Below are 27,188 nucleotides of genomic sequence, written 5' to 3' on the forward strand. Positions count from 1 at the left end.
CTCATGTCTCCTCTGATTCCTTTGCCAATCACCTTCGATTGGAGTCCTCTGTCTCTCGATCCTTCCACCAATGGGGACACTTTCTCCCCACCTGCTCTCTCCAGGTCTCTCATGATTTTGAATACCTCTATCAAATCTCCTCCCAACCTTCTCTTCTCCGAAGAGAGCAGCCCCAATTTCTCCAATCTATCCACGCAGCTGAAGCTCCTCATGCGATAAAAGGCTAATGCCAGTTAGCACCAAGACAGAACTGGAAAGATTGGCTGTGCTGCGAATGTCATCTCCTTCAAAAGCCTAAGCTCAGCTCTGCTCTTTTACCACGAGGAGTTGAACCACTGGAGTGTCGCCTTAGCTCCTGGGCTAAGGAGCGCTGCCATCCTGTGCATGTTTAAAAACCAGCATGATGATGCAGGTCACGAACCCAACATCAACTCGCCAGTTTCCCATAATATCGTATAATACATATGAGATAATGTAATCATAAAATAATAATAATAAAAACATAATAGAGCGAGGCTGTTTGATTCAGCTATCATTGTCCAACACAGCATATAATTTCCTCTTGAGTGACTCCCGAATTTTGTTTTCATTAATCTACACAGCAGACAATCCAGGCATTGACCATTCTTTGCTCGACAAGCCCTGTCTTGCCAAGTAGTTGTTCAGTCTGCCTTCAGAGAGAATGAAGCCAAACATAAGTGAACGATACAAATATCTTGTTCAGGTCACAAGGGGGCATTATTGTTACATCCCTGCCTTACGCCACCATAAAAGTAGATATAGAGAAGTGTGAATCGGCTCCAATAAAAAGTAAGGTGCCCAGGCCATTTATAACAAGTACCATTGAGCCTAAGAAAGTACCTTCCTAGACACAGATGTGTATCAGAAATGGTGGGTTTCCTCTTCGTCCACTGTTACTTAGATGAGAGAGGCATCAAAGTCTCAGAAAATCAGTAGGTCAGCAGGTTGCCACTGCATGGAAAATCATGTCCTGGGTTTAACTGAAAGAGTGCTCATTATTCTTCTCTTCTTTTACATACGAAGTCAATGGGAGTGAAGATCAGGCAAACGCATAGCGAGTTGGCTGATCCAATTTTGGCTGCTTTACATTATCACACAGGGTAGAATCAATTCCTCTTAATAATCACAGGACAGGACCAATTCTGGGTCCTAGCCCCGCACTTGGAGGTCATGTGCTCACTGCCACAATCTTCTGGCACGCAGGTTTCTAATTGGCCACCTCCACCCAATTAAGCTGATTAAGGGTTCTGAAGGCTGCAGGCCCAATCAGAGGGCCTGCTGCATTGGAAGATTACTATCCCACTATCAGAGGTGGGAGCTGCCACTGTAGATGGGGAATTGCAAGGGCACCCCCATCTTGAGGCATCCTCTGAAGAGGTTTGTAATTTTTTTAAAACGCATGTTGGCCACAGCAGCCAACCTCCCCTCTGGAGAGGAAGTTGACCTGGAGCTGCAGCTAAAGCCTGCTGATCCATTCAGCTCCAGTTGTGGGGGGAGTAGGGGCAGTGTGGTGCTGGAACTAACAGAGGCCTCGCAGACTAAATGCCGATAAGTCCACTGAACCTGATGGGTTGCATCCTAAGATATTAAAGGAAGTAGCTGCAGAGATAGTGGATGCACTGGTAGTAATTATCCAAGAATCCTTAGATTCTGGAAAAGTTCCAGAGGATTGGAAAACTGCCAATGTAACAGCCTTATTCAAAAAGGGAGGGAAGACAAAAACAGGTAACTATAGGCCAATTAGCTTACCATCTGTCACCACTCCAGCAGAAATCATGCTTTCTGTCCTCTTTAGCTCCAGGAATTTCGGGGCTTCAGCCTTAGCATAAATAAAGCCTACGGTGGAGTTGTTTGCTTGATGATCTAAAGTGCCATTTTGGCTGTGTTTGCCAATGCTAGTTTAACGATTCCCTAGAGAAGCTAAGCAGGGATACTCACATAGCGAATTGACGTTTATCACGCTGATTAATATTGCTCTTCCACAGAACTGGGGCTGAATTTTCTGGCTGGCGGGGGAGGGAGGGGGGGGGGTGGGTGTGGGCAGAGCGGGTGGGCGCGGACCTGATTGCCACCCGTGATCGGGTCCGCACCGCCATTTTACACAGGCAGGCCAATTAAGAGCCGCCCAGCGTGAATCGCGGCTCCTGAGAACAGCGGGAGTGGGCGGGTCTGCGATGACTGCAGGGTCCAATGGTGACCCGGCGGCCTGTTTAAAAAAGTTGCTGCAACCTTTCCAAGGCTGTGAATCATGGCCAGTGGACGGGATTCCCAGTGCGCTGCTGGTGAGCAGGCCAGGCAGGGGGGTAGGGCAGGGGGGCACTATGCTCCTTGTTTTTCCGAAGATTGCCTTGCTGCCCTCCTCGAGGAGGTGGCAGCACGGCGGGAGGTCCTGGTACCCCAGGACCCACATGACCAAACGTGCCTGGGAGGAAGTGGCAGAGGGGGTGAGCTCTCGCGTCTTGGTGCGGCACACCTGGATCCAGTGTCGCAAGTGCTTCAATAACCTGCTGCACTCAGGAAGGGTGAGTACCATGTTGGCATTGGTCACTTAACCCAGCAGGTAGGCTTTGCCCCCCCGGTTCTGTACCCCCCCGCCCATGTCTGAGTGTAGTGACTGCATTGAATCATTGACGGCCTGTGTCCTTTGCTGGGTGAGATAGCAGGTATTGCCCATGCCGAGGTCACCCTGAAAGGGTGGTGAAGAGATGGGTTCTGCCCCCGCAGCATGTGGTACACTGAGACCCACATCACTGTTTTGGAGGCAACCTGGAGGATCTGCACTGAGGCACAGAGCTGGAACTCCAGGACATGTCAAAGTCAGGGTGATAACATGCTGGAAGGGGAGCTTGAATGTGGCGGGGCACCAATCGATCTGCTGTCCTCTGCGCTCCACGTGCTTGCGCCTCTTTGCTATGGAAGGTTAGACCGTGTGGTGCCTAATGTGTTGTAGGCAGCATTTGGCCAAGGGGGAAGTGAGGGGGACAGGCCCAGCGTCTTTGTGTGAGTGTTTGGCAGCAGCGGGGTGAGGAGACACTGGAGCCCTGCAATGTCCCATTCTGGTTGGAGTGGGCCATCTGCGAAGAGAGTCCAGGTACAATTAGCACTAATCAATGCTCTTCTCTCCTTTTCAGGAGATGAATGCACATAATGCAGCTGAGCGGGTGAGGACTGGTGGAGGGCCGGCACAGTCAGCGATTCTCAGCCGTTTTGAGCAGGAGGCCCTAGATCTGGAGAGACCCCAGGTCCACTGGTGTCAGTAAGGCTGGGGTGCCACAGGCAGGTATGTTTGCCCAGCAGTGAGGTCACCATTGTTCTCCCAGCAGCCATGGCACTGCTGAATGTTCAGTGATTGAAGTTTGCAACTTGGCTTGACCATTGCTTATGGAAGGATGAGTGCATAATGATCTGGGGGACAGGGATGCACATTGACATTGTCTCCACGTTAACTGATCCAATGTCCTTGTTCTTCTTTTCAGCATCAGTGGAGCAGGGCTGGGAGGAGGAGCAGCAGAGGCCCCCTCTCACACCTGAGGGCCGGGAAGTCTCACCAGCGTCACATCATCTCTGCCAGGCAGGCACCAGCGCAGATACTAGCACCTCGGTGGGAATTAGAACATCGGCTAGTGTCCTGGGGCACAGCGGTGAGGGCACTTCACAGTCGCTGGAGGAGCTGGCAGAGACAGAGAGTGCCCATGGTGCCAGCAGTTGGAGGACTGCAGGGGACCAGGCACATGCTCAGTCGGTATCTGATGATGTGCCTCTGGAGTCGTCTGCGACACAGCAAGCGCAGGGAATGCAGCCGGGTGTGTGGGAGCATCTGGGAGAGATACATGAGGCTATGCTTGGCGTGGTGTCCGTGGTGGAGGAGTCTACCCGGACTATCACTGTGGCAATGAGCTTCATGTCCGAGCGCCATGCATCCTCCATGGAGAGAGTGGCGACTCTCATAGAGAGGCTCCTCCAGGAGACCCATCAGGGCTTCCTGGGGATGCGCTCGGACCAGCAAGCCCTCACATCGACATTGACCTCAGCTGGTCAGTGCCAGTGTGGGAGATGGCCTGGGCACCAAATTTCCCAGCTCAGTGCCCATTCATCCACGATGAACAGGGAGGTCCGAAGCGACCTCACGTCAGCGCAGCAGCTGCCTGGCGTCTCTGCGGGCTCCTCTCAGGGCGCTCCGGATGAGGGCAGCAGCTCCTCTGCCCCTCTGCCAGTGACCGTTGCATCCGATGAGGCTGCGACGACTGGGGTGATGCCAGCTGTGGAACTGGCAGCTCCCTCCCAGGCGGGGCCAGCACAGGCTCCATGGGCCAGAGGACAACCGACAAGGTCATCGAGGCCAACAGGACAGCACAGTCAGCAGGCTGTCCTCAGATGCCACTCCCAGCGAGGAGTCAGCACCAAGATGTAGCACCCGAAAATGTAAACATAAGGCACCTTAGGCACACCATGGGTTTATCACTGGTGCTTTTGTGTTGGCCCGCAATGAGGTCTTTATGAGTTGGTGTGATTTTTAACACCTTTTTCATTTTGTTTCATTAAGTTTCTTTGTTTGCAAAAATAAATTCAGACATGTCACCATGCCTGAGGTTGCCTCTTTTGTTCTGCAGGTGGATGGTTTCCAATAGTTTAATGAGTGCTTTCTGGGACATTCAGCTTTATTAATAAGGACCTTAGTTAATGTTCCTAACCAGGCAGGTTTTGCACTTAGGTCTCGAATATGGAGCATACGGCCCAGGCTAGTCCTGGAGGTCCATATGTGGTGTGCTAGCTGAAGGTTCATTGGATTAAAGCATCCCGGGTGTCTCTGCTTCCCTGGAGTATGCCCGGGTCAGAGTCTACCCCCTCAGCATTTCCCTGTGTGTGCTCATCCTCGGACTCACTGCTGGACTCATCCTGTGCATCTGCAGTCACTGCGTCAATGTCTTCATCGCCCAGTGCGTCCCCCCCTTTCCGGCGCAAGATTGTGGACAGCACAGCATGCAACCACTATCAGTGACACACGATCTGGGAGGTACTCGAGTGCGGCCCCCTGAGCGGTCCAGGCATCGGAAATGCATCTTGAGAAGACCAATGGCGCTCTCCACCACAGCCCTTGTGGAGGCGTGGCTCCTATTGTACCGCTGCTCAGCTTCTGTTCTTGGATGGCAGAGAGGCATCATAAGCCACCTTCTGAGGGGATAGTCCTTGTCACCCAGCAGCCATCCATCAAGCCAGGCTGGAGCACTGAAGAGCCCCGGCACCTGGGAGTGTCTGAGGATGTAGGCATCGTGGGAGCTGCCTGGGTACCTTGCACAGACTTGTAGAATCTGCATCCTGTGATCACACACTATCTGCACGTTCATGGAGTGGAAGCCCTTCCTATTGACGAAGGCACTGGGCTCACCTGCTGGCGCCTTGATGGCCACATGTGTGCAGTCTATAGCACTCTGGACATGGGGGAAGCCAGCAATGGCCGTGAAGCCTCTGGCTCACTGTGTCTGGCTTGCCTAGTCCCAATGGTAGAGGATGAAAGTCAATGTCCGTCTGAACAGAGCGTCTGTAACCTGCCTGACACAAGTGGGGACAGTTGATTGGGAGACACCACAAAAATCATCCACCAACTGCTGGAAGGAGCCAGAGGCACAGAAGTTGAGGGCAGCTGTGACCTTTAGAGCCACTAGCATGGGGTGTCCACCCACACAGTTAGTGGAGATCTCAGGCCTAATCATCTGACAGACATAGTTGACTGTCCCCCTTGACAGTCGGAGCCTCCTTCGGCACTGCACCTCAGTCATATTGAGGTAGCTGCTTCGCCGCCTGTCAACCCTGGCAGCAGGATAGTGGCGTCTTCTGCGGCCCCTTCCACCTTGGACTACCTCTTGGCCCTGCACCTCTTGTGCCTGCGCCTGACCTCCCAAAGGTGGCTCCCCTGGAGGATGAATGTGCACTCCTGGCTTCCTCCCCCTTCTAGCCCTCCCTTCCTCCTCAAAGGAGGTGCCTCCAGTGGACAGTTTAGCTCCCATTTCCAGACTAAGGGAAGGCTTCCTGAAACATGCAGGCCCAAAAAAGATGCTTCACGGCAGAGTGCTGACCTGAAGGTTGTGAGTCCAGCCCAAGCAACTGGTATGGGTTTTGAAGTATTGCAGATCACACAGGCAAGTATCAGAAACTTTGAAACATCAATATTTGACAGAGCACACTCACGACTCCACTGAGCCCTCTTATCCCGCCCGTGGATGAGGTTTATACAGATGTGTCCTACCCACCTGCCCATTGTGCCCGTGCGCCGACACAAAGATTGCACGGGCGCCGAAAAATCACGGCTGATTGGAGCGTCAAGGGCCTTAAGTGGCCCACTAATTAATAGCGGGTGCGCATCGGAAAGCAATGCGTGCCCGCCCAACGAAATGTCACGATGGCGCCATTTTACATGCGTGTGTGCGGGGCCCACCCCCGCATGCCAACTGGAAAATTCTGCCCCTGATGTTTAGTGAAAGGCAAAAAAAAACAAAAACAATTTTCTGGAAATCCTTCTTTGCCAGCGAGTAAATGAGAAAAATTAACCTTTCTGACCTGGATCCAATGTGAAAGCAAATTAGGTGATTGTGCCTATGAATTTGGCCGTATTTTCCCATGGTTATAAATTTGATTTTTTGAGTGTCTAGACACAGTAACTGAACAAGTTGATTGAAGTGTAATTTTGGACAGACTCAATGTAAAGGAATTCTTTTCTGGATCTGTACCCGAAGATTTGGAGCATCTGGGTGACCAGGAAATCATGAAAGGCACATCCAGTATCAACAAACTGGTTACCCATTGTACATCATGTCTGTGGGTGGTGTATAATGGCCTTTCCGACATTGCTCAATTCACATCATTACCCAAAGTTAAAACAATCCCATGGCACTATTTTCAAAGAAGCGCAGGAGTGTTTTTTCCGGAGCCCTGCCCAACACTTGTCCCCCAGCCAACTTCACTCAATAAAGTTTACAGAAACATTATTACATTGCTATTAGTGGGAACTTGCTGTGCTCAGCTTGGTGACTGTATTTTCCTATATTACATCATGTGGCTACCTTTCAAAAGTACTTCATTGGCTGGAAAACACTTTAGAATTTACTGAGGTTGTGAAAGACATTATATAAATGCAGAAAATGCTGGAAAAACTCAGCTCTGAAGAAAAGTCACATGGACTCGAATCGTTTACTCTGTTTCTCTCTCCACAGATGTTGCCAGATCTGCTGAGCTTTTCCAGTGTTTTCCGTTTTTATTTCAGATTTCCAGCATCCCCAGTATTTTGCTTTTACTATATAAATGCAATTCTTTTCTCTTTAGTTATAGACTGCGACACAGTGACTTAGCCTAGGAAAATATCTTTCTACAGTATATTTGTTATTGTGACATTTACAATGTAATTCATACTTTAATTTCTGTTATCTTCCTTGCTAAGACTATTTCTTCAAATTGGACTGTTAAACAATTATAACATACATTCATGTCCTTGTAAGTCCTGTGCTCGTTCATATTGGGTTGGATTTTACGGCCACAAATCGGGCACCGCCCCACCCCACCCGCCAACCCTACGGGAATGTAAAATGTGGCACGATGATGTCAGGTTGGCAATATGACATCGTGACGCCAGTCTCAGAAATTACAGTACTTCCACGTGGGTGTACCTACACCACAGGGAACTGCAACGGTTCAAGAAGACAGCTCACCGCCACCTTCTCAAGGGCAACTAGGGATGGGCAATAAATGCTGACCCAACAAGCGAAGCCCACATCCCATAGAACCATAGAACGCTACAGCACAGAAAACAGGCCATTCGGCCCTTCTAGTCTGTGCCGAAATATTATTCCGCTAGTCCCATTGACCTGCACCTAGTCCATAACCCTCCAGACCTCTCCCATCCATGTATCTATCTAATTTATTCTTAAAACTTAAAAGTGAGCCCGCATTTACCACGTCAGATGGTAGCTCGTTCCACACTCTCACCACTCTCTGAGTGAAGAAGTTCCCCCTAATGTTCCCCCTAAACCTTTCCCAAGAATGATAAAAAAAAATAAGCGGGTGCTGAAATTGGAAGCCCGCCCACTATTTTGAAATGACTAATTAACAAGCTATTAAGCTTATTAAAGAGCCACTTGTGCAGTTTTTTTTTGCCATCCATTGTGTTTTTTGGGTGCCGGGCATGACAAGGTTTGGGAGTGCTTTATGCTGGGTATGCCGAGGCAGCACAGGGTGAAAGAAAAGTCCTGCCCCCAGGACCCGTGTAGCAGCAGATCCTGCTGGTGAAGGTGGCAGCGTCTGTATGAGTTTTGAGCCCATTTATCGACTTGTTTGAGCCTTCCATAAAAAAATGGAGATAGATTCGGAGAGCAGGCAGCCTTTAAATTTGTAGCCGTGACCATTTTCATCTGCTACATGAGCCTGGACTCTCGATCGGGCGCAAAGCCCCCTCTTTGTACCACCAATTCGCCGCCTTCCTGCTGGGCAGCCGCTAATGGACCGTCCGACGCTTGATTCAACAATCTGCAATGGCAGGGACGGAAGCGCGCGGACCACTCCCTTTCCATTCCGCCTCCCTCGCCCCACCGAAAAAATGTAAGGTCCAGCCCATTGTTGCCTTCTCCTTAAGTTCTGCTTTAGGTTATGCAGGACCAGCTGACAGGTCTTCAGAACCATTGACAGGCAGATCATGCTGCCTGTAACATGGCTTCTCACCTGTCCCTTTGTCCCTTCCCTATATTCGGATGCTGTTCTCCTGCAGCAACAATATTCTGTTTCTCCATGGTGTAGTTCACAAGCAAAATCCAGCATCTGCTCACTAAATCTGATCACATAGCCACTGGGGGAAAAGGATGGTGTTCCACAGCTGTGCTAACAGATGTTTTGACTTTTATACTAGACAATTGGCCCTTTGACTGTTCCAGAAGGGTTAAAGGGATCATCATTACTGTTATTATGTTGTATTGGCCTTTTTTCCTCACTCTGTGTCAGTGACTGCGCATGTCTTGCGAACACACAAATTTAGAGCAGGAGTAGGCCATTCAGCCCCTTGAACCTACTCTGCCGTTCAATAAGATCATGGCTGATCTGATTGTGGACTCAACTCCACATTCTGCCTACCCCTGATAATCTTTGACTCCCTTGTTAGTGAAGAATCGATCTACCTCTGCCTTAAAAATATTTACTGACCCTTTTTCCACCGCTCTCTGGGGAAGAGAGTTCCAAAGACCCTCTGAGAGAAATAATTTCTCCTCATCTCCAACTTAAATGGGAGACCCCTTATTTTTAAACTATGTCCCCCAGTTCTGGTCTCTCCCACAAGGGGAAACATTTTTTCAGCATCTACCCTATCAAGTCCCATCAGGATCTTACATGTTTCAATAAGATCACCTCTCATTCTTCTAAACTCCAATGGATGCAGGCCCAACCTGTCCAACCTTTCCTCACAAGACAACCCCCCCATCCCAGGTATCATTCAAGTGAACCTTCTCTGAACCATTTCTAACATAGTTATATCCTTTCTTAAATAAGGAGACTGTACACAGTAAGTCAGCTGTGGCTCAGTTGGTAACACTCTCATGTTTGGGTCACAAGGCTTTGTGTTCAAGCTCCACTCCAGGCTTGAGCACAAAAATCTATGGAGACAGTCCAGTGCAGTACTGAGGGAGGACGTGCTGCACTGTCAGAGGTGCCATCTTTCGGATGAGACATTAAATTGAGGCCCCATTTGCCTGCTTGGATGGATGTGAAAGATCCCCTGGCATTAACTTGAAGAAGAGCAGGGGAGTTATCCCCGGTATTCTGGCCAATATTTATCCTTCAATCAACGTCACAAAAACAGATTATGTGGTCATTATGAAATTGCTGTTTATGTAAGTTTGCTGGCACAAATTGGCTGCATTTCCTACATTGCAACGGTTTCACACTTCATAAGTACTTTATTAACTATAAAGCATTTTGAGCCATCCGGAGGTTGTGAAAAGCCCTATAAAATTACACATTCTTTTCTTCCCGTTCGTAATGGAGCAAACGCTTCAAAACCACCAAATGCTTATATTTTATTGATGGGTCAAAATTAACAACAAAAAGTGGGCATTAAATCAATTTTTGACAAAGCTAAAAAGGGTTTCAAATGCTATTCTACACAGAGCTATGTAGAGGTCAGAGTGACCCTCTAAAGAGCATATCATACGTACTACATTACTAACTTCAAAGGGATTCAAGGGATGTGTAAATCTTTCAAGAGTACCTTTTCGCATTGTATTTCTCTGGCAGTGCTGTTATTAAATGGTTGATCTTACCATAGGAACAGGAGTAGACTATTCAACCCTCTCGAGACTGTTCTACCATTCAATTAGATCATCGCTGATCTGTATCTGATCTCCACCTAGATTGATTCCTGTGATGAGAACACTGTTCTATGAGAAGAGATTGAGTAGACTGGGCCCATATTTTCTGGAGTTTGGAAGAACGAGTGGCTATCTAATTGAAACGTATAAAATTCAAAGTGGGCTTGACAGGGAAGGTGCTGAGAAGCTGTTTCCCCTGCCTGGGGAGTCTGGACTAGGGGCAGAATTTTCCCACCATCGGAGGGGGGAAGATCAGGAGCGGGCGCATGGCGGCGTGCCTCCTATCCTACCGCCATTTTATGTGGGCAGGCCAATTAAGTCCCGCCAGTGTGACGTCCGCAAGGAAGTGCTATGTGGGCAGGTCCAGTAATTACTTTAATTACTTTGTCAATGGCCCAATGGGCCATTGACAGGTCGACGAGTGCACAGCTGATTCGGCTGAGCCCCCGCCGACCTGAAAATTGAAATGAGGCGGGGTGATGTCGGGAGTTCCGCCCAACGTCATCCCGCGTCATTTTACGCATCGGCGAGCGGGCCCCCCCGCCCCCCCCCCCCCCGCCCCCCCCGCGCCCCCCCCCCCCCCCCCCCCCCCCCGCGCCCCCCCCCCCCCCCCCCCCCCCACCCCCCCTGCTCGCCGACTGGGAAATCCTGGCCTAGGGGCCATAGTCCCATGATAAGGGACCAGCTATTTCAGACCGTGATGGGGAGAAATTTCTTCACCCAGAGGATTGTGGATCTTTGGAATTCTCTTGCCCAGAGAGCTGGGGACGTTTAGTCATTGAGTAACTTCAAAACTGAGATTGACAGATTCTTAAGCACTGTGGAAATCAAGAGATATGGGGGTAAGGCAGGTAAATGGAGTTGATGTAGACATTCAGCCATGATTTTATTCATTAATGGAGCAGGCTTGAGGGGCCTATTTCTTACGTTCTTATACCTGCTTTGGTTCAATAAACCTTGCTTTAACAAAAATCTCCCAATCGCAGTTTTGGCACAAAATAGCAATTGGGGTAGTTTTATTTTTATTCATGGGATGTGGGCATCACTGGCCAGGCCAGCATTTATTACCCATCCCTAGTTGAGAGGGCATTTAAGAGTCAACCTGTGAGTCTGTTATCACATGTAGGCCAGACCAGGTAAGGATGGCAGATTTCCTTCCCTAAAGGACATTAATTTGGATGGGTTTTACAACAATCATTTCGTGGTCATCATTAGACTTTTAATTCCAGATTTTTATTGAATTCAAGTTCCACCATCTGCAGTAGTGGGATTTAAATCTAGAGTATTACCCTGTGTCACTGGATTATTAATCCAACAACAATACCACTACGCCATTGCCTCCCCCAGTTAATGAATTTGATTAATATATCCTGTAGCAAAGATAGAAACACTGGTACATCTCTTTAAGCAGGAGCTGCTGTGAGCTTAATAGAGGCAACATCTAACCCTTCAAGGCCTCATACATAACCTCAAGTAAAAATTAAAAATCATTAAGCTTTAACAAAATTACAACTTTCAGTCAATCAAATATTGATTCCAATCCAAAGGGATTTATCAAGATATATTTCATCATGTCTATAAGGCTTTTGAGACACTACCTAAAAAAGCAGGCACAGGTATGAAAGTATTTTCAGAAGAACGTGGTTGCAACCAGCATGTTTGCTCGATACCACAGCCTTACTCTGAAAGGCTCCAACATTGTGTCTTACAAGGTTCTTCTGTAACTTCCTGGCTTCATTGAAAATTATGGGCTGCATTTTACGTGCCTCTACAATGGGTGTTTTTGTTGGGGCGCGGGCGCATTAAATAGGGCTAAAATAGGTGTGTCCAATCCATGACTTTCCTTCCCCGTCCCCGAGCTCACCCCCATAATACGGCGGTGGGTAGGTGCCGAAATCGGCAGCCCACCTTTAACACTTAAATAAATAATCAAAGGTCAATTGGGCTTTTTAAACAAGCCAATTGACTCCCAAAATATGCTAGCCACACCATAATATGGCTGGCACGGGTAGTCGGGCAGGAGTGGGCAGGCCGCTTTTTAAAAAACACTTTTTGAAAGGGTGCAGGGAATGGGTACTATCGTCTATAGGGCAGCCCCCGCCCCCAAGATAGTATTGGCCCCTCCTTCCTACCCACCTGCTCCATAAAACACACCACCCCCGCCACACACACCTGCCCCCCCAGCCCCTCTCCCTAAACTGTCCAAACACTCCCTGCCCAAGGCCCTAGACTTACCTGGCTCCTGGATCCATGGGCCTCCTTCTTGGGCCTGCTTGCAGTCCCAGCAGCAACTACTAACGCGGTCTTGACGCTGTCATTCAGTGAGGGGCGGAAGTCCCACACTGCCCCTATTTAGCTCGCCTGCAGTGCGTTATGTCTGTGGGGCAGGCTGGCATGGAGTTGGTCGGCTGCATACCAACTTTGCTTCCTGGGAGGGGGAATCCGTCCCCCTCTTCTTCACCCCCACTACCTCCCACCCCTTTTCACTCCCCAATAGTATTCTGCCCTATGGGTTCCTGGTACTGCCAGCCATTTATAATGTGCTTGTTTCCAAGGTTGGGGAACCTTTGCCATCTAGAAAAAAATATACCCTTCGAAAACACTTAAGCAAAACTGACATGGCCAGGAACTACAGCAAGCTGTCAACAGGGTGGCGATTCCCCCCAGACATTATAAATAGAGGTGATTGCCTTTAGGGGCAATCTGCAAACCCTGACTTTGGTTGTATGTATCTGTGGATCGGATTTTGGAACATAGCTAGGTTTGACAGGGTTAAATTATTGAAACACATCTTATAATGGGGAAGCATTTCGTTCAGAAGTTTGAAATGGCACTGAGGAAAACTTTCACCTTCAAGATTGTGACTTACTTTTTAGGATCTCAGGGTTATAAAATGTTGCTGCAAACGTCACAGGCTCCTCCGTTGCTGTTTCAAAGCCAGCTTCCCTGTACTGTGGTCGGCCTTTCATCAACTGGCATTTTAACATTTTCCAGTGCTCCGGGTAAAATATCGTCATGAGTTCATCCACACTGGATACAGACCGCAACTGATGTTCCAGTTCACTGCTCATATGACCCTGGAAAAGAACACACAGAGCGTCAGTACACAGGCAACAATTCAGATGTGGTGATGCTTGAAATTAGGGCAGCAGAGTGACCCTGACACACACATTCACAAACACTTGACCGCTGCGGCAGCCATTCGTCACCAGATCTGTGAAGTGCCATTTCTGGATCGTACATTGTGAGGTAGATGGTCCTGAGTTATTCGGCAGTGAACGGTCTTTGTATCACAACGAAAGGAATTTAAGTGAGGAGTCTGTTGATATGCTTGATAAGATACAAAAGTCATAAAAACAAACAACGTGTGCACTCCAAGAGAGAACACAAGGGACAGATATATCTGTAGCGATTATGTTACTGGACTAACAATCCTTGAAGCCTGGATTAATATTCCAAAAAAGCGAGTTCAACTCCCACCAAGGCAGTTTGCCGAATCAAATCCAGTTCGTAAATGAAATCCACGTTCAACAGAAACAGTTACAGTTGAAATTGGAGGAGGGATAAAGTAATTAAACAATTTTGTGTTTTTGTTGAATCCACCTAAAGATATATTTTTCTTTTCTGGTTAAAAAAGGACAATAAATAGTGTTCCTCATGATTTTATCCTAGAAACGGTGAAGAGAGGAAACTCTATTTCTTAATTTTTTTCTATTTCTTTCACTAAGCATTTTACAGATAAGTATGTTAAAAATTATTCTATAAACTGAAATTTTAAGAATTCTTTTTAATATTATTAGTAAAGTAATATATAAAGATGCATACAGTTATTCAGGGAAGTGAATTATTTGAGTGCTGGATTTCAGAAGGCGATCTAACCTAGAGGCCATGTTTTACTCGGTTAGATGACTAGATATAGAACCAAGAGACAAGCGTTTCATATTAAGTCAGGAAGCCCATCATTTTATTTATTGTGGCCTTCCATAATCTTTGCAGCAAAGGACTTTGGATTTATCTGGATCAGATTCAAACAGTACAAAATACAGGTGGAGTCACGACATGAGAATCTCGAAATCCCAAGGTAGAACAGTCTGGTGTCCCGGGAGAACCCCAGTAGGCAAATTCCTCTTGCTCCACCAAAACCCTGTAAGGAAATTAGCCACATAGCCTCTTCTAAACCCCAGGAAAAATGGAATGCAGATCTCTTTCCTATCCTGCTACGTGTTACATGGCACTTGTGTCATTGGCCACATGTCTGGTTTATTCAGCAAGTCCAGAAATATGCCAATAGATTCTATTAAAATGGTTGTAATTAAATGTTATACTTGTCCTAGGATGTTGTACTATACCTGCCATGGACACATTGGGCAGAATTTTGCCCTTGATGGGCGGGCGGGCCCCACCGGCTCGGTGGCAGGCAGGCAGCCGATCGCCACTGCCGAAACGGGCCCTGCCGCCATTTTAAATGGGCGGGCCAATTAAGGCCCACCCAGCAGGCCACCCGATGGGAAGCGCTGTGCGCTTCCTGTGCAGGGGGAGGAGGGATTCCCCAACCGTCAGAGTGCACTCTTTCACGCAAGCGCACGAAAGAGCGCACATCTCCCTGAGACTAAGTGCTGTCTCAGGGAGATCAGTGAAAGGTTTATAAACTTCAATAATAGAAAAATAAAAAAATTATTAACATGTCCCCCTCATGTGACAATGTCACACGAGATGGGACATGTTAATAAATATGACAAAAACTTTATTAAAGATTTTTTAAACAGAAATGAAACTTTATCCCGCCAGTGGATGAGGTTTCATGTTTTTTCAGAAGCCCGCTGGGGCTCCTGGCCTGCCCACCAGCCTTAAGGTTGGACGGGCAGGTCCTTTAAGTGGCTTAATTATCCTGTCAATGGCCTCAATTGGCCATTGGCAGGTCGGCGGGCGGACAGCTGATATCGCTTTCCGCCCTCATTCCTGAATATTTAAATGGGGCGGGATGACGTCAGGGGTTCCCACCGACCTCATCCCGCGTCATTTTCGTGTCGGCGAGCGGGCCCCACACCCAACTCGCCGGCGGAAAAATTCTGGCCATTATACTTGCCTTGGGACATGATAATGTACTTGTCCTTAGGCTAAGCGATTTATTATTCCTTGGCATTACTAATCATAAGGCAGGATAATGCACTTGCCCTGGGACACTATAATGTACTTAGCCTGAGTTACTGTAATTTCTATGTCTGAAGGCATTGTAACATATGGTTCAAGGGATGTGGGACTTCAGTTACATAGATAAATTGGGGAATTTGGAACAGCGACATGTCCTTTTTTTCCGCAATATTCAAACTATATAGATGTTTTTACTGCTCGGGTCGTAACCTCCGACTAGCATCGGAAAGTTCTGGCCCGGAGAAGTTAGAAGAAATAAATACCCACATATCTGGTCTTGAAAATAATGTTGACACTTCCATTCGGCGGAGTTGCTTGGGGCCTACATCAAAAGAATCCTCGCAGGCACCAGCAAAGCCTAGATCCAACGTATTCAAGGAGGCCACACCCCCTTTTTTACAGCACTAGCTGCCATAAAGCAGGTAAGTTTAAAGGGTCAGGGAAATTGACAGGACAGGGGAAGGTAAGTAGAAAAGATCTGGGGGTGCCCGAGTGTTTGGGGGTGTCTGGGGGTTGGGAGGGGGTAGGGTGGAGGTTGAGTGGTACAGTGGCGTGGGGTGGGGTGGGGTGATCCGAGGTCTGGGGGCAGGGCGGTGTTGGAAGCCCGGTTTGTTTTTTTTTTGGGGTGGGGGGGGGGGGGGGGGGGGGTGGTCCGAGGCTGGAGGTGGGGGTAGTTGAGCCGAGGTCGGAGGGGTCTGAGCTGGGGGGTTGGGGGAAGGGGTGGTGGGTGGGGATCCGAGGTTGGAGGCGCTCCAAGCTTGGGTGGGGTCTGAGGTTGGGTGATGGGGGGCCGATGTCGCGGGGGTTGGGGGGGGGGGGATGCCGGGGGAGGTGGCCTAAGGTTTGGGGGGGGAAAGGGGTTGGGGGAGTCCGAGTTCAGGGGTGGATTGGGGAGATTGAGGGTGTCGGAAGTTCGGGGTATCTGAGGTCGAGGGGTTGGGGGGTGGGGAGGGGTCAGGGGGGTCTGAAGTCGGGGAGGTGGGGTGGTGTTCCAAGGTGGGGGGGATCCAAGTTCAGGAGGGAGGTGGGGTTGTCTGAGGTCGAGGGGTTGTGGGCGGTCAGGGGGGGTCTGAAGTCGGGGAGGGTGGGGGGTGGTGTCCCAAGGTGGGGGGGATCTGAGTTCAGGAGGAAGGTGGGGTTGTCGGAGATCGGGGAAAGGGGTCTGAGGTCGGTGGGGTTCGAGATTGGGGAGAGGGAGCTGAGGTGTGGGGGAGTCTGAGGTCGGGGCGGGGGGCGTGGTGGTTGGGCTGCTCGAAGTTGAGGGGCTGGGGGTGGGGGGTGGTTGGGGGGTTCCAGGTCGGTCTCGGCAGGGGGGAGGGGGGAGTTGGAGGTCCCCTGGGGTCGGTCTGGGTCTTTACAATAGTTACTCAGATGTTAGAAGAGATTTTAATTCTTCTAATTTTTTCTGGGTAACTATTGGTATAACCCCGGCGGAAACATCCGAAGTTTGCGATTTAAATGGCATTTTCAGATGGTTCCCAGCGCAGCGCAATTGTCCAGAGGAAGTGTGCACTTCTGGGCAATTGCTGTGCAAACCCTTAACTGGGAACTTCCCAGAGGGATTCCCCAGCGCATCTTTGGGGCACCCCCCCCAAATCCGACGCAGGGGAGGGTGTAAGTTATGGGCCATTGTTTTTTTCCACTTTGAGATGGTGTGATCTGGTCTTAAATATGTTATTTACAGGAGGGAGGACGACAAGCTGACCGTCGGTCAGTGTTGACCTCTGAATGGGGCTCGCTCCACTTCAGCACCACTGGAGCTCTGCATTAACCCAATCATGTGCAAATTTACTCATCCTGGTTAGGAAAATATCGATTGCTGACAGGCTTGCTAAATACTTACTTTGCATCAGTCTTCACAGGAGAGAATGGTTCTAAAGCACCAGAGACATGAGGAAAACTGAATATCTATCTACTTGCTAGACTTAATGGGCGGGATTTTCCGGTCATCGGGCGGGAGCGGCTGCGCAATGATCCGACGCCCACGATCGGCCCCGGACCACGATTCCATGCCGGCTGACCAATTAACGGCCGGCCAGCGTGAAAGGAGCGGTGAAATGCTCAGCGCTGCCGGGGTGAGAGGGCTGGGAGGAGTGCGAGCACAGAAGTCCGCGCGTGCGCGGAGCAGCACTTACTGAAAGCTCCCTGAGAGCTGCCTCAGGGATCTGAAGAATTGTGGATTCCAAAATAAAAATTTTAAAAGCGATAGAAACATGTCCCCACATGTGACTCGGTCACATGAACAGGGACATGTTAAAAATGACGTTTAAAAGTTTTTATTGTGTTTTTTTAATTACTGTTGGTTGAGGTTTTCTAAAAAAAAATGCAAAGGCCGCCTGGCCGATTCGACCACCCGCCCGCCAACTGTAAGGTTGGACGGGCAGCGGAACGTAGGTAGAACTTAAGAGATTGAAGGCCTTGATAGGCCTCTTAGTTGTCGGCGCGTTGCCGACTCCCGCGCGCGCGGGCACCGACCGAAATATTGTGCGAGTGTACAATGTTGTCGGCTCGCTCGCCCGACATCATCGTGCGTTATTTTACGCCCGATCGGGTCGGGCACACGCCCGCCCAGGGGACATAAAATTCTGCCCAATGTAAGGACCAAAAGGTGTAATGGAGAAAATAATAGGACTCAACTGGAGTGATAACCAGGACGTGATGGATGTGAAAAGTAGGTGAGGAAATTGCAAACGCTCCAGTCATTTTCTTCAAAACTCTGGGTTCAGGAATTGTCCCCTTGGATTGGCAAATTTGCTCTATTTTTAAGAAGAGTAGAAGAAACAAATTAAGAAACTATAAGCCTATTAGTCTAACTCCTGTTGTAGGGACATTATTAAAGTCTGTTCTAAAGAACAGAATGACTCCCCGCTTGTACCAATATAAATTTAGCAAAGACAGCTAGCATGGATTGTAAATATTAAATCATGTCTAACACGCCAGTTGAATTTTTTGAGGATGTTACTAATGTGGTCAGTATGGACTTGCAAAAGGCATTCGATAATTTTCCCTTTAAGAGATTGTTAACAAAAATGAAAGTACATGGAATTGAAGGCAACCTATTTTCATGGTTAAGGGATTATTTAAGAAGCAGGAGAATGACAGCAGGGATACATGGGTATGTACTCAAATTGGCAGCATGCACCTCGTGGTATCACCCCCACTGTAGTGGGGCCTCAAATTTTCAATGCGTTTATAAATTAACTTGATGAAGGAATAGGGAGCTGTATATCCGAGTTTGCTGATGACATTGAGCAACATTTTCCTCCCGTCGGGGGAAAAATGCGGGAGCAGGCGCGAGCGGGTGGCCTTCCGATCGGCGCCCCTGGTTGGGGAATCACGGTCTGGCCCCAATTGCATGCAGTGGTCGGCTTCCCGACCGCTCCCGCCCACCCCCACCAAACCCACCCAACAACGGCAAAATCCTTGCCTCTGTTTATTTACAAAGGTATTCAGCAGCTACACTTGTTTGCTTTCAACTCAAACCCTGTCTCTATACTGCAGATTCTAACTATAGATTACTGACCGCTGAGGTAGCCCATGCTACTTTTCTATTGGATACTAAGATCATGTGATCTTCCATTATAACATTCTTCTTAAAGGTATATTACACATCAGATTACCATAGTGACACAGTCAATAATGTAGATGGGAGCAGAATTTTGCAAAGTATCTTGATGAAGTGAGTGGGAAAAACTGGCAGATGGAGTTCAATGTTGGCAAGTGTGAGGCCATTGACTTTGGACTTAAGGAAGATAGGTCAGAGTATTTTTTAAATGGCGAGAAACCAGGCACTGTGGAGAAGCAGAGAGGTTTAGGGGTCCAAATACAGAAACTCACTCAAAGTTAGTGGACAGGTACAGCAAAATAATTAAAGAGGCCTATGAAGTGGCATTTATCTCAAGCAGCCTGGAATACAAAGGGGTGGAAGTTATGTTACAGTTACATAAAGGTTTGGTTAAGTCCCATTTAGACCACTGCATTTAGTTACAGGCACCAAAACTCAGGAAGGATATAACAGCTTTGGCGAGGGTACAGCAAAGATTCTCCAGTATGTTACTTTGGTTAAAATGATTAAATCATCAGGGCAGATTACGTAGTCTAAGGTTGTAATCCCTTGAGTATAGAAGATTAAGGGTTGATCTGATTAAGGTGTTCAAGTTGACTAAGGGAGTTGATAGGGTATATGGAGAGAAACAATTTCATCTATTGAAGAAATGCAGAACAAGGGGGCATGACGTTAAAATTAGAACTAGGCTATTCAGGGGTGATGTTGGGAAACACTTCATCACACGAAGAGTAGCAGAAACTTGGAACTCTCTCCCTCAGAAAAGCTGTTGAGGCTAGGCTCAATGAAAATTTCAAAACTGTGATTGGTAGGCCTTTGTCAGGCAAGGGCATTAAGAGTTACCAAAGCAAGATACATGTGGATGAAGTTAAGGCACAGATCAGCCATGATCTAGCTGTCTGGTGGAACATGCCTGAGGGGATGAATGGCCTACTCATGTTCCTCTGTCCCCAGAAGCTCCCTTGTTGTGCTTCTATGCAGTAATGCAGCATGACTTATTTCCACTAATCTGTGTGCCTTGTCAAAAAATAAGAAAAGAAAGAACTTCAAGAGGAAGCAAATTGCTCTAGCTTTGAGGGTGAAGGAATAAAGCTATCAAAAAAGTTCATGTGACGTACTACAAAAATAAAGACAAATGTTTCCCACTTTCATTTTGTTACTGCCGCCTGTAGAAAAATTAAAAACCAATGCTGTTTAACATAATTCATGTCCTGCAGGGATAAATTGCACTAAGGAAACTTGACAAAATAATTCTGACCACCTTCAGCAACTCCATTTTCGGTAATGGATGCTAGGTCAGAAGCAGCCCATCAATTTGCTCTTCTATCAAAGATTAGGCTGCACATTTGTGGAGGAAAGAATGAAGCATATGACATATATCTTAGTCAATTATTAAATAATGAAGCAATTTGTTTTGAAGAATTGTACTGGAATGTGATGATGTGGCTGTCAAGTTCATTTATATACACGCTTGAGTGTTTAATCTGTTTTAATCAATGTTTTCTCTTTATCAGACATGCAAACCTACTTTGGTTATGGTTGGTAAAGTGTTTATAACTTCCAGCTGTTGGATATGGGGAAGCGGAGCTACAAGCGGAGTTAACATCAGCCCAGCCAACCTCCATGAGCCTGACGGGAAATATTCTATACCCAATAGTTATTTTTCAATTAATCCCAAACTTGTCCTTGATTGTCCCAAGGTCTAAGATAGCTAAGATATTTCATAGCTGAATGAAATAATATTCATTTCAGGACTAGACTCAGGACTTTTGAGTCTGCATTTTAGATCACCTAGCAACCAATGTTTTCTGTACGCTAAAATAACAGGGTTGAAAGGTTTTGACGATGGGTGGAATTTTGCGCCGATGGGATTTTATAGTCCCACTGTAGGCAATTGACTTTTGCACGGCTCGCTGCAATTTACGGCCCCACCCCCGCCATGACAAGTCCATAAAATTCCGCCCTCTGTGTTCCTTCCTAGGGCTGGAACAAATTTTCATACCTTGCAGTTCCACTTTCCTCCAAACCACTAATTGGGCTATAGACCTTAACTCTTTCATTTGAAAAGGGTTTGAACAAAAATGGCCGCTCGGCAGCGTTAACAAATGGGCCTGCGGTGCGGGGCTCTTTCCTTTAGCTGCAATCAGGAGCAGTGAATTGTGAGTAAATTTGAAAAGAACTGGTCGAAGCAGTCCCAGTGTAACTATTATGCGTTCATTTGAGAATTGTAATTGAATAATAGCAAAAGGTAGCTTAAAACCTAACAGTGGCAGCACGCCCGAATGCATGTTCTTAAGTCACCTCAAAGGTCAAGAGATGCGATTCAGGCATCTCGGGTGGTGGGCATCTTAGTATGGCTTAAATTTTGTAAAATCAAGTTGTTCATTTCTGGATACCAAAGTCATTTAAACTGCGTGTAAATCACAGTATTTAACTGCAATTTAGGTTCAGTCAAAAAAAAAATTCATGTGCTGTAAAAGAAGATCTATTATATATGTTGAAGGGATGCTTCGATAGCTCCTGCCCTGTAATCAGCTAATCAGACCCTGGCTTTCTGTTTCACCACCGGCTAAGTGATACGTTGCTGGCAGAAGTTTAGGTCTACAATGGAATGGCTGGAGCAAGAAGTACCAACTGACAGAAAGTCTTCCCAGAAGATTACAAAACTCATCCCTCTTCTAATAGTATACCAGAAATGCACGCCACAGCAGCAGAACTATATAATCTGGTTACCCTTTCAATGTGGCATTATGGTAATAACTGTGTAGAAGCACCTCATCTCTGCCAAATGTTCAATGCATGGGCTCCTGTAAAATGTAATGGATTTAATTATCAAGGGTATGATGGAACCACAATTACATGAGGGCTTCATAACCAGCAGCCTGATTCTAATCAACAGTTGCTGCATTTAGATCCCTGGCACGTGGAGGAACACACGCCAATAATATCTTCTTATTGGCTCTTTTGGGTCTTATTTTCCAGTGAGATACAGCAGCAACCAAACTTCCACTTGATCGGTGTTTTGTGTTAAGGTCACTTTGTGTATGGAAATTAAATACTGCTTACATAACACAAGTGGGGATCCTTGTTTTGTTTCCGCTATCTCTCAGGTATGGAAAGCAGCTTTAGACATTATATTCAGCACATCAAAAAGTCAGATTTAAAATATTTGAAAAATATGTTTCTCCCAAGAGTTTGCCTAATTGCAAAAGGTACCATCCAGTTTGACAATGAGCCATACAAATCAAAAATCCCGGCTTTCCGGTCTGCGATGAGTTATTTTGTTTGTGGAAATAAGAAACATAAGAAATAGGAACAGGAGTAGGCCATTCGGCCCCTCGAGCCTACTCCGCCATTCAATAAGATCATGGCTGATCTTCTTGTGTTTCGATTTCCACATTCCCATCTAACCCCAATGACCTTTGATTCCCTTGCCTAACAAGAATCTATCTAACCCTGTCTTAAAAATATTCAATGGCCCCACCTCCACCAACTTCTGATGCAGAGAGTTCCAAAGTCACACAACCCTCTGAGAGAAAAAAAATTCTCCTCATCTCTGTCCTAAAAGGGCGACCCCCAATTTTAAAACATTGCCCCCTAATTCTGGACTCATCCACAAGAGGAAACATCTTTTCGACACCGACCTTGTCAAGGCCGTTCAGGATCTTGTACGCTTCAATCAAACCACCCCTCACTCTTCTAAACTCTGGTGGAAACAAGCCCAGTCTGTCCAACCTTTCCTCATAAGACAACCCACTCATTCCAGGTATCAATCTAGTAAAACTCCTTTGAACTGCTCCCAATGCATTTACATCCTTCCTTAAATAAGGAGACCAAAACCACACACAGCATTCGAGGTGCAGTCTCACCAATGTCCTATATAACTGAAGCATAACATCCTTACTTTTATGTTCAATCCTTCTCGTAATAAAGGATAGCATTCCATTAGCCTTCTTAATCACTTGCTGTACCTGCATACTAACCTCTTGTGACTCATGTACTAGAACACCTAGATCCCTCTGCATCTCAGAATTATGCAGCCATTCTCCATTTAAGTAATACTCATTCCTGCCAAAGTGAACGACTTCACCTTTTCCCACATTAAACTCCATTTGCCAGATCTTTGCCCACTCACTCAATCTATCTATATCTATCTGCAACGTCCTTATGTCCTCTTCACAATGTACTTTCCAACCTATCTTTGTGTCATCAGCAAATTTAGCTACCATGTAGGAAATAGCTGGAACTTTACAATTAAGAATGTAGGAACAGTAGGAACATCACCTCCTCAAGCCTGCTCTGGCATTGAGTTCGATTATGGCTCATCTGTACCTCAACTGCATTTGGTTTTCTCTCGACACTTGTCTCCATGTGCCTTGACATACTTGACTAACAAAAATCTATTGATCTCAGTCTTGAAAGCTCCAGCTGATCCAATATCCACAGCCCTTTTTTGTTTGGGCAGGGGGGAATGGGAATTCCCAACTTCTCCTACCATTTGTGTGAAAAAGTTCTCCCTGATTTTCCTCTGAAATGGTCTGGCTCTAATCTTAAGACAAAGTACCCTCAATCTTGATTCCCCTTCAACATCACTGGATTTTGGAAGGGATAAGAATCAGCTAGGCTTCCTACTCCTGATCCGTCATCTCCTGACTCTTGCTTCATTGTCCAGGTGGGAGGGAAACTAGTCTGTGAGGAACTCCAAGAGCGAATAATGTCACTCGTTGGGATAGGTTAACGTTTTCATCGCCCAACGGCTATGCTCACAGGGGAAAAATGGTCACCTCCAATTCTCGTGGAATTGTATCCCAGCCTTCTGAAGAGGAAGCGAGCCAATTGGGATTGGGGTGTTGATAAGGCGGGAAAGAGGTGGAGTTTCTTCTGAGATGACCCAGCAGTTTAGCTATCTGTAATCCGCCCCAGTTAGTCTGAAGGTTTGTAATTCCTAGCACCCTACAAAGGTGCCGTCCAGAAGTCACTGATAGCATCTGGTGAGGGGAAAAACTAACACAAGGGACTCCCAGCGATGAGGGATGGAAAGCTGGTGCTAGGTCAAGCAGCCTCAAAGTGGGACTTGCTATACACATGATTTAGATTCAAGAGGGTGGTGGCACGGTGTCAAAATTTTCAATTGATTCCAAACTGCGGGGGGGGAGGAACTAACAATGGTGAAGGATCGCACAAAAATATAGGAAGAGAGACTGAATAAAGGAGAAATATTTGAAATGGTGAAGTGGTTTATTGTGGTAGTAGGAATAAAGAAGCTACATTTCTTTGAAGCTAAGAAACTACGTGGGGGTAGAAGAGCAACAAGATCTGGGAATACAGATATATAAATCAATAAAACTGCCCACACAAGTTGTTATGGGTATGAAATGATCAGATGAATGAAGTTTATTTCAAGAGCAATAGGATTCAAAAGCTGAGCTGTCGTGTTAGGTTTTTATGGAACCTTAGTGAAGGTTTGAAGTCCTGTGAATATTTAGTCTCCATGCTAGCAAAAGTGGATATTGAAACTCTGGGGCAGCATCTTCCGGTCGGCGAGCGGGGGCGGGGCCCGCTTGCCAACGTGTTAAATGACGAAGGGATGCGCCGGGCGTGCGTCCCGACGTCACCCCGTGACATTTAGATTTGCAGATCGGCCTATTATGGCCTTTAAAAAACTAATTAAGATAATTAATGGACCTGCCCTTCCAACCTTAAGGTTGTCGGGCAGGCCAGGAGCCCAGGCGGGCTTCAGAAGAAACATGAAAGCTCATCCACGGGCGGGATGAGGTTTCATGAGGGTATTTACATTTTTATGAAATAGAAACATAGGAACTAGGAACAGGAATAGGAATAGGCCATTCGGCCCTTCGAGCCTGCTTCGCCATTCATTATGATCACGGCTGATCATCCAATTCAATAGCCTGCTCCCACTTTCTCCCCATACCCTTTTATCCCTTTCGCCCCAAGAGCTATATCTAACTCCTTCTTGAATACAATGTTTTGGTCTCAACTACTTTCTGTGGTAACGAATTCCACAGGCTCACCACTCTCTGGGTGAAGAAATTTCTCCTCATCTCAGTCCTAAATGGTCTACCCCATATCCTCAGACTGTGACCCCTGGTTCTGGACTCCCCCAACATCGGGAACATCCTTCCTGCATCTACCCTGTCTAGTCCTGTTAGAATTTTATAGGTTTCTATGAGATCCCCCTCATTCTTCTGAACTCCAGCGAATATAATCCTAACCGACTCAATCTCTCCTCATATGTCAGTCCCGCCATCCCAGGAATCAGTCGGGTAAGCCTTCGCTGCACTCCCTCTATAGCAAGTACAAAGGAGACCAAAACTGCACACAATATTCAGGTGTGGTCTCACCAAGGCCCTGTACAATTGCAGCGAGACATCCCTGTTCCTGTACTCAAATCCTCTGGCTATGAAGGCCAACATATCATTTGCCTTCTTTACCGCCTGCTGCACCTGCATGCTTACCTTCAGCGACTGGTGTACAAGGACATCCAGGTCTCGTTGCACATTCCCCTCTCTCAATTTATAGCCATTCAGATAATAATCTGCCTTCCCGTTCAATAAAAGTTATGGACATGTCCCAATTCATGTGACAGTGTCACATAAGGGGACATGGCAGGGAATTTTTTTTTATCACCTTTATTTGAAGTTTTCAACCAGAGCTGATCTCCCTGAGGCAGCACTTTGCCTCAGGGAGATCTGCGCGCTCTTTCACGCCCATGCGCGAAAAAGCGCACTCCCGGCCGAGGAAATCCTCCCCGCCCGCACAGGGAGCACACAGTGCTCCCTGGCAGACATCATGCTGGGCAGGCCTTAATTGGCCCGCCCATGTAAAATGTCCACGCAACCTCCCTCGACCAGGGGCGCCGATCGGAAGGCCGCCCACCCGCGCCCACTCCCGCACTTCCCCCACCGACAGGGGGAAAATGTTGCCCCTGGAGAAAGTGCAGAATATGTTTACAAGGATGTTACTAGAACTGAGAAGAAGCAACTATTGAGTCACCAAGGATTGAAAAGAGACAATGAAAAGACAATTGATAAAAGTGAGTCCAGCATAAGGCGGCACAAATATTAGACAGCCATTAACTGTCGCTGGGTCAAAACCCTAACAGCACTGTGGGTGTACCTATGCCACAGGGACTGCAGTGGCTCAAGAAGACAGCTCACCACCACCTTCTCAAGGGCAATTAGGGATGGGCAGTAAACGCAGGTCCAGCCAGCAATGCCCACATCCCATAAGTGAATTAAAAAATATTAATATCAGATAAAGGATTTTGGAGGAATTTCTTTACACAGAGAGTAGTGGGAACGTGGAACTTGTTACAATATGAAGTGGTGAAGCAAATAGGAACTGTGGCATTTAAGGAAAGGTATGATGCTTACATAAGGGAGAAAGGAATTGAGGGATACAGGGTTAGGGTGTGAAAGAGTATTTGGAACAGGACCTGGCTCAAGTGGAGTAAATAAAACTGAATGATCCGGTTACATGCTGTATCTTTTCTGTAATCTTACATAAACATCCATCCTCCTGCTTGTTAAGTGTTGGCATTTTCAAAAACTCTCTTTTGTTCTAGATATTTTAAAAATTCAACATCTCAGACCAGACACAACTTTCCTTCCTATGTTCTAGAGAGTGCTTCTACTCACTCAGTTCGCTAGGTCATTTTTAAATAATCTAGAATGGACTGAAAGGATGGCGGAAATGGATTCAATAGTAACTCTCAAAAGGGACTTAGAGATATGCTTGTCAGGGAAACATTTCCAGTGCTATAAGGAAAGAACAGGGAAATGGAACCAATTGGACAGCTCTTCCAAAGAGCAACAGACACGATGGCTTGAATGGTCTTTTTCTCTGCTGTATGATTCTTTCAATTCAGGTCTGCTCACTGAGCTTCTCTCCCTATGTTCTAGGGAGTGTTTTCATGCCTAGGGAATCAAACAAAGATGTTCTGTTTTGATGTTTTCAGGTGTTCTGAACCTTAGAAATGCATGGGAGATAAGGCAGCATTTTCTTTTTGGATATTACAGTTTTTCCAAAGCCAAATTCTGGAATTGTTGGAGACCAATGTCTACAAATGGTATAATGCTAATTCTGCATTG

At 47.0% G+C, this 27,188-nt stretch overlaps 1 protein-coding gene across 1 annotated transcript in view; it reads right to left on the bottom strand.

Moving 5' to 3' along the window:
- vegfc (vascular endothelial growth factor c) overlaps positions 1–27,188 on the bottom strand; it is a 217,387-nt gene that overhangs the window by 90,855 nt on the left and 99,344 nt on the right. The window contains exon 2 of the mRNA XM_078561783.1: positions 13,231–13,438. Within this exon, the coding sequence (XP_078417909.1) occupies positions 13,231–13,438 (208 nt within the window). The remainder of the gene's footprint in view (positions 1–13,230; positions 13,439–27,188) is intronic.

Source organism: Cetorhinus maximus, chromosome 2 (assembly GCF_964194155.1).
Source record: "Cetorhinus maximus chromosome 2, sCetMax3.hap1.1, whole genome shotgun sequence".
Classification (NCBI taxonomy): domain Eukaryota; kingdom Metazoa; phylum Chordata; class Chondrichthyes; order Lamniformes; family Cetorhinidae; genus Cetorhinus; species Cetorhinus maximus.